The following is an 8,652-nucleotide window of genomic DNA, read 5'->3' on the forward strand; positions in this document are numbered from 1 at the left end:
CTGTTAACACAAAAGCCTCAGCGCTGAGACCTCAGTCTCGTAAAATGGGCTGAATGATCTTTTATTGTACTGCGTTAAATTAATTGATTATAACTTTACTGTTCTCAAAGGATCATTCAATTGGGCCAAATTAGTGGCGGCACACACACAAAAACAGATGGTTGAAACACATATTCTTACATTTTAAAGGATTTATTTGAAAAGTAAACAGGAAAGAGATGCTATAAACAAAAACGGAACGAACCAAGCGAGTAAAATGGACACAAGGACACAAGGAGGAGGATATTCAACGTATGTGCAATGATTGGAAATAATGCAATTCCTAACCCACTCGGCACCACAGATCACTATTCAACGTATGTGCAATGATTGGAAATAATGCAATTCCTAACCCACTCGGCACCACAGATCACATTCAGGCAACAAAACAATGATAGGTAAGACTTCCCTTTCTCTGATGCGCAGGGTGGATGCCAGACTCAAAATAGACCGCTTCGGGAACCAGGTGCGAGACGATAGCTCTCAAGAGCCAAAATGAGCACAATGAAGATGGTGTTTGATGTGGAATGCCAGTGACGATTTGCCTCCTCAACCAGGCCTCGTGGACCTCTTTGTCCTTTTTGCGATCGCTTCCTGGTCTGCTCTCCATCCTCTTCTTCCACGCTCCACTAACACAAGGTGATTCCAGCTTGGGTCAATCCTAAGAGACTAAGGCACAAGTAGTCTCCTCCAAACCTCCATGATCAGTTTTGCTTGTCCTTCCACACTAGGCTTTTGTGATCTCTTGCCTGAACACCCCAGGCCTCCTATTCTTCATCTCCAGGTCTCTCCTGATCCCTCCTTCCACAAGTGTGGTCTGTCTCCTCCTCCTTGGCAGAATTCTCTGCTCTCGCTGTCTGAGAGGCATCTATAAAATTAATTGCAACATGGCACTTCTGCCTCCACATCACATTACGCCACCATGTCTGACACACAATGGCCAGGCAGATCGTGATGACCAGACAGATGTGTGTTTCATGAGAATTTCCCGCTTACTAGCCCCGTATACCACATGAGGTGTTCATACCCACCCACAAATTAAGGTTTCCTTTGCCGACACAGATGACCCTCTGCCGCCACTTGCTCCGATATTGCCCACACGAAACATTTATCACATTGCTTTAAATCTTCCTCTATCTTCCTACTGAACCCGCACTCTGACCCGCTTCCCAACCACCTTCCCACTACCTTCATCAAACAAAAGGAACTACAGTCTCACCACTGTCTGCAGCATGTACTGCTCAAACAGTGTAAACGCTAAAACAAGTAGGCCTTTTAATACACTCCGGAACAAAACAATACAATTACCTGCTGGTCTGATACTAACACTACTGCAACCTTAAACAATATCAAATAACAAATACGAAAACAACAAGAAATATGCACTTATCACATTCTGCAGTAAGAAGCAGCAAATCCACTAAATTGGAAGCCCAATACTGGAAACTGGAAGAACTTGATTAAGTATCAAACAACTTTTAGTTAGTTGCCACATAAAATATGCAAGGTATCCTGCAATATTTTGTTGATGGACTGTGTGATGTTTGCCACTAACGAGCACAGCTTACAGGCCTACAAAGAAAGGATAGCCATTGTCATTTTAAGTGATACCCTATATGTTGCATGCGCACATTAAATGTCTCGATAATATATTAATGAGGAATTTGTTGTTGGAACTGCTTCTGATGTTTATATTCATGGGTTCTCCAGAGACGTTTTTGAAAATATTGTTCATGACAAGTTGTTGGTGGCTCAAGTGATGCAAAGGAGTCCAGCAGATGAGCTTTGGGTCTTGCTGTACATTATGGAAAACTCTACTGCGATAAGCATCAACCAATGGCTCGTGGGTATGGGCTTCTGCAGGCCTAAGCAGCCGAGGCAGCAAAATAAAGACACAGAAGGTACCAAGTTCGCACTGAAAGTGTACCCCGGTTAAGGACATCATGCAGTTGTTCATGTGATACCACAACCTTTGTATTTGTCATTTTGGATAATCTGGATGAGTGATGATATCTGGCCAAAAAAAGGAGGATTTAATGTGCAGTCGGAGTGGAATATTTGAAAATTGATAATCGCTCTCGCTTTCATCCTAATCAGAAGCTCATTGAGAGAGGCTCATTAATTTCTTCAGAACAATGTTGTGAGGTAGTACAATGACTGCTTCGGATGTGGTAAGTGAAAAATAGCCCTGGAGGGTAAATGTCAAACTCTCGTTACTAAACCTGGATTTTGTTTAGGGTTGAGGAATTGCATCCTCCCCTCTCCTCCCCCCACCCCTCATTGTTTGAGAAAGTTGCCTTGCATACTGTTTTCTTGAATGCTTTGCTTTTCATGTTTTCTCCATTTGTGATTTGTTGTATTAGTTTCATATTTCTTTACTTAATTTGTTTTTGCAGAAATTGTTTTGTTCGTAACCACACGTTTGGTGCATACATATTGTGTTTTAAATCTTACAGAGACTTTATTTGAAGGTCATGCCCTTTGATTTGGGAAATCCACATCAGACTAACGTGCCCCTTAAAACAGTATCAAATAGTAATCTTATTTGTGTCATTCAGATTTGTATCAGGGTCCATCAGTTTTCTTTGATGTTAATCTTCTTTACGCTTTGCAATTAAAGATTTACTCGCTGGTTGTCTTAGTTTTTGGTGAAATTTTGATTCGATCAATATTTGCTTGGATATATCATCTTTATTTGCATTAAACTCTTTGATGTTGGAATGTATCTTTTGATTTATTGCACTGCATTTATGAACATTCTAAGGGAATAAAATGTTTTTTTAACATCCTATCCTGGTGTTGGCTTAGCGGTTAGGGTGTAGGCTTGGGATCCGAGGATCCTGAGTTTGAATCCCGGTTGATCGCTGAATTTTTCCAGGGGGTTAACGCTCAGCCTGTCATCCTTCCGAGGTCGGCAAATTTGAGTACCAGCTTGCTGGGATGAATGATCCCGGTGTGTACCCCGATTTAGAATAGGTACACCGTATCCCCTGCGCATCGTAAGAGGCGACTAAGGGTTGGTGTCAGGAAAGGCATCCGGCCATAAAAACATTGCCTCAAAAAGGGAACTATGAGGTCATGGGGCCCGCAAAGCTAACCCCTGATCGAGCGGGGAAAAATGGCCTTAAAACGATCATTCTATCCACCTACAAGGCCTTCATCCGCAGCTTGATGGAGTACTGCTCTCCCCTCTGGGCTGGTTCCCCTTCTTCAAACCTTTCTCAGCTTGATTCCATGGAAACAAAAGCCTACACCAAAGATTATTGGAATGTCTCACACTGAAGCTGAGTCTACGGGCCTATTGTTACACTATCGCAGACAGGTCGGTGGTCTCTCTGTCTTCTACCGCCTCCTTTCTGGTCTTGTACCCTCTGCTCTTTCTGTGCTTTTTCTCCCCCTCCAACGCCACAGGTTTCTGCTGGGCTCACACGGTCCACCATCACCCCCCTTCGAGTAAAACTACCTAAATCAAGGATCACCGCTCACCTCCACTCATTTGTTGCTATTGTTTTTCCACCTGTGGAATCAACTTCCACATCCTCTTCAATCCCCTTCTTCCCTCTAGTCTAGGTCTTCAAAACAGTTGATCACCACCATCTCAGATCGTCCACAATTCAAAATCATGATGTTTTCTACCCTCTTTAATCCCCACCCCAAGCCCTCCTCTTTCCAGTTTTCCCTCGGAGTTTCCTTCTATATCCATTTTGTCAACCTCATGCATGTGTGTTTTGCATCCTGTTTTATTTGTCTGTTATGTGCTGATCCATTCACTGTGCCAGGTCTTCTTTGAACCTCAAATATATGTATACAAAGAAAATAAGTTCTGTTTAGAGATAAAAGTTTTGAAATTTCGATAAAACTTGCAATTTCCTCTCCTTGTAGCGACGATGTTGGCTAATAATTGTTTTTCACATTAATTTTTTTATTCCTTCGAATAAAGCAGTTGTGCAATACATGTCATCTTTGTGATTATGCGGAATATTATATGGCCCATTGCAGGTAATATCTGCAAACCTTTAACCTATCTATTCAGCAGCCCTTCTCCCATTCCCCTCTACTTCACACATTTTTTAAAAAGACTTCATCCACTCCCACTTATTCTCCTTTTCCCACTGCCTTCTTTACACCTTCACATACTTCCACTCAACCCAATCACTCACTTCCCTCAACCCCTTCATCCACTCACACTAGTATCCCTTCTCTCATTACCTTTTCCACCCATACACCCCTCAGCACAAGTTGCAGTGGTAAACAAACTAAGTTTAGCGGTGCAGGAGTGCATACAAGTCAAAAAAAAAAACGCCTGAAATTATCAAAATAATTTCCAATGCATGTCATGTACTTTTCATGCAGAGAATTGATGAATGTAATAATTGCATTACGACTTGTAATACCCAATCCTACCAGGAGTGGCGCTACATGATACACATATATATGTAGAATTTGCGTGACCACGAGCCAAAACAAACGGGACAATGGATGTTTTTAATCACCTTAAATATTCCCCGGTACACCCCGAGTACAACCACAAAATTTCAACTCATTCCATCCAGAGGTTTAGGAATGCATACAAGATACATACAGACAGACAGAGGTGGTACACTTTGTCCCTTTTCTCTTTTTTGTATGCATGAATAAGGCCGATGGAAAGGTAGAACGGAATAAAACAAAATTGAATGGGGGAACAGCAGAGTAGAAGTGATAGTGAGATCAATGGAAGGGGAAAAAGCACACATGGGGATGAATAAGCTGCACAAATGCTGAAATAAACACAGGAAGAAGAGGAAGGGGAAAGTGGCGATGAAACAGAAAAGGAACACACCAACTGATTGGGGAGAAGAGATCTTTTTTTTTCCCCTTTCCCTCTCCTCTCTCCCTTTTCTCTTCCCTTTCTCTACCTTTTACTTTCCCTTTCCCCTCTCCCTTTTCTCTTCCCTTTCTCTACCTTTTACTTTCCCTTTCCCCTCTCCCTTTTCTCTTCCCTTTCTCTACCTTTTACTTTCCCTTTCCCCTCTCCCTTTTCTCTTCCCTTTCTCTACCTTTTACTTTCCCTTTCCCCTCTCCCTTTTCTCTTCCCTTTCTCTACCTTTTACTTTCCCTTTCCCCTCTCCCTTTTCTCTTCCCTTTCTCTACCTTTTACTTTCCCTTTCCCCTCTCCCTTTTCTCTTCCCCCTCTCTGCCTTTTACTTTCCCATTCCCATTTCCCGACATGCATAAAAATCATCCTGATTACACATGATGGCTCCCAATAATTATCAAGATGTGATGGACAGTTCTGCTACATGGGGTTTCAAGGCTCACAAGAGGAGGCAGATATTTTTGTAGTATCGGCAGAGGCAGACATTGCGAGAAAACTTCAAATTAAGGCAGACATTTGGTGGAAGGAGTGCCGCAAATTTTGATAACCCTACCTAACTATCAGGGTAGGTATCACAGGACAGCGAGTACGTTTTCTGCACGTAATCATGAGGAAGCTTTTCTTGACTTCTCCTTGGCCTTTAATTTTTCTGCCATCCATAAAATGTCTGCCCGTTGGTGAAACTTGATGAATGCTTCCCCAACATGAGCAGATATTTTATTTTGAGGATTCAAATTCATGACTTTATATGAAACTAGATGGTATTCATAGAACACTTACCCTGTGCAGTCAACTTGTTGCGAGCCAACTCTTCTGTTTTTGAACATTTTTTTTTTCTTTGATCCAAAATGGCTGCCAGACCACGTGAGCGATGACATCATACATTTATATTGTCTAATATAATTGTTACATAGATCATGCTCAATACATTCCAAACTGATCAGACTAAGCATTGTCCCTGTCGTATTATGACGTCATAATTATGGCACCAATGATGTCATCGTTAACAACACCTATTCCCCATCTGGAGTTCTTTACAATGAGCCATGTTTCAATTTTTTCCATACAGCAGTTTTGGAGATAGATCTGCAACATTTTTTCGGTTTTTCCTAGATGCCGCCTGTACCACATGACCTATGACGTCATGATTATCACTAAAATATTCTACAGGAGGAGGTGCTCCTATGGTGCAAATTTCGTGCCCATCAGACCAACAGTTGCTAAGAAAAAAAATTCACAATGATCGGATAAGTGTTGTACCTGTCAAATTATGACGTCATAACGAAGGCACCGATCACATCATCATTAACATATCTTATTCCCCAAGGGCAGTACTTGACAATGAGCCATGTTTCAATTTTTCCCATTGAGCAGTTTGGGAGATGGAGAGGTTTAACGTTTTTCCAAGATGGCCTCCATACCACATGACCTATGACGTCATATTTATGAATAAAAAAAAATTCTACAGGCGGAGGCGCTTCTATGGTAAACGTTCGTGTCAATCGGACCAACGGTTGCCGAGAAAATGAATTTTTCAAATGCAGACACGTACGCAAATGAATGCTTAACCCCACTTTTCGCTTTGCGAGCGCAGGGTAATGAGCGGATCCATGAAAGATAGTCATTTCATAATCGACAGCATGTTTCCTCGGTGACTTTGGGAGGGCTCCACTGGTTCTTTTCATTGCCTTTCTGCTGGTGGAGCTGTTAATGTCAGTTTCGGGACGCAGATGTGCGTGCAGCCACAGGAGTGGAATTCTTTTCTTTTTCGTTGTTATACTCCCGACATTGCTGCTGATGATGATCAGTCTTCAGCGTTCAGAAAATTCACTACTCGCACATCTTTTTATTTTTTTTGTTATTTTTGCCTACAATACCCTGTATCTGCCTTTGTGTTTATCTCAAACACTTTTGGCAGTCAAAATCATACAGGTTGCCAACTGAATAATTTAATGGCAAGCTTGTTATACTTTAATTTAGATTAAATATTAATTTATTTATTAATTTAATTAACATTAAATATAAATTCAGCTACATTCAAATTGCAACGGATCTAGAGGAATATCGTTATTAGTTACCATTCGTTGCAATTTAATAACGATCAAAACTAACGCTGCGCAACATGGACAGATGGCACCAGGAATTAGCAATGTGTCCAGCTGTTGAATTCTAGGATTGCTGACATACCGCATATTGTTTGGGCCATGAACCAGTCAGTTTCATCAATAACTGCAGCCTGTCACTCCATAACGTTATGTGGTGACAAGGTTTATTTAATTGTCGCATTTTTTTTTTTTTTTAATAATAATTACATTACTGCGCAATCAATGAGTGGGACGAGTTGATGAAATAAAATGTCTCTCCCGACTTCCACCAGCTAATGAAGAATACAAATGAAATGTCAAATTCTAGTTATGGAGTGACATTTTGCTTCATTCATTAAAATCTTAGACATTCAGTCCAGCTGACTTCAATTGATCAAATCCAATACTGTAATTCACTTTAGATATGTGACAACATATGGGGAGCAGTTTTAGACTCCTAGCCTCATTAAGTAATTAAGAAATTAATGATTCTTTGCTGTTGTAATTGACACATTTTACTTTTCAGGACGTCAAGTCGTGCATAAAAACTATTCTCGTGAGCTCAGTGGTCATAATGCTTGAAACTGCACATTTCTGCATTTCCATTGACGTACAACGCATGCTTCAACTATTACATTTAAAATATGACTTCCACAGACCATTGTCGTGGAATTGCTTTTTTCTCCAATAAAAACACCTAAGTTATGCTTGTTTTCTCCAATATTGTTGATTTTTTTTTTGCTTGTAAAAGCCACCGAAAGTGGACGGAGGTTGTTTTCACCCCCTGTGGGATATCTCAAAAAGTTATGGATGGATTCAGACGAAATTTTGTGGACAATTTTAGGTGTGTCACAAGGACGAATTGATTAGATTTTGGTGATGATCCGGATACAATAAATCTTTAAGTGATTCTTCGCCATTGAGAGATTTTGATCCAAAAACTATGATATTTCAAAGTTGCGGACAGATTTTGACAAAACTTGGCGGATGAGTTGGTTAGGTGAGAAGAACAAGCCAATGAGATTTTGGCTCAAGTCTTGTTCAAGATCCGGACTATCAGAGGGATTCAAAACGTCATCTGTTTAGCCTGGTGGAGGTAGAGTGCCATTCTCGTTGGATATAGAACAGGGTTGTACCCATTGAGTTATATTTTAAGTTTGTTCTGGACAACTTGTTCTGGGGAATATATGCAGTAGATGAATTGTGTTAATGTGTAAAAAAAAGAAGGGTTTTTTGATGACCCCAGTGCATAAAACTGACCATCTGCTTGGATCGAGGCAATGAATATTCCTGTGTTATTTCACCTCGCACATTCCCTACATGTAACGCTGTTTGTACGAAGTGGGTTTTACACTCTATCCTCTTTTCCGAGTTTATTTGGCTGTTACAATAACAATACTGGTAATGACACCGAGCAAAATTTCCAGAAATAATTGGATGATTTAATGGTTTTCCTTGGGAACTCTGGCTAAGAGAAAATTGCCATGTTTCCAAAAATAGGTGTGCACTGTCATGCCTTCAAATTAAGGTTTAAATTCTGTCCTAAAGACACAAGCAAGTATAACTTGCATTGCAGAGCAGTACCAATAGATGGCATGGTGGCATAGTACAAGAATTGTGTACTTTCTTTAAAAAGTACCAAACTTTGCACAAGTGTTAAGAAATTTATTT

At 40.6% G+C, this 8,652-nt stretch overlaps 1 protein-coding gene across 1 annotated transcript in view; it reads left to right on the top strand.

Moving 5' to 3' along the window:
* The window catches only part of LOC137431839 (uncharacterized), a 327,221-nt gene extending 324,459 nt beyond the window's left edge, over positions 1–2,762 (top strand). Inside the window, exon 24 of the mRNA XM_078782560.1 lies at positions 1,750–2,762. Within this exon, the coding sequence (XP_078638686.1) occupies positions 1,750–1,975 (226 nt within the window). The 3' untranslated portion in view covers positions 1,976–2,762. The remainder of the gene's footprint in view (positions 1–1,749) is intronic.
* Positions 2,763–8,652: the final 5,890 nt, after the last annotated feature.

The sequence above is a fragment of the Myxine glutinosa genome, chromosome 7 (genome assembly GCF_964187855.1).
Source record: "Myxine glutinosa chromosome 7, kmMyxGlut1.1, whole genome shotgun sequence".
In the NCBI taxonomy this organism is placed as follows: Eukaryota; Metazoa; Chordata; class Myxini; order Myxiniformes; family Myxinidae; genus Myxine; species Myxine glutinosa.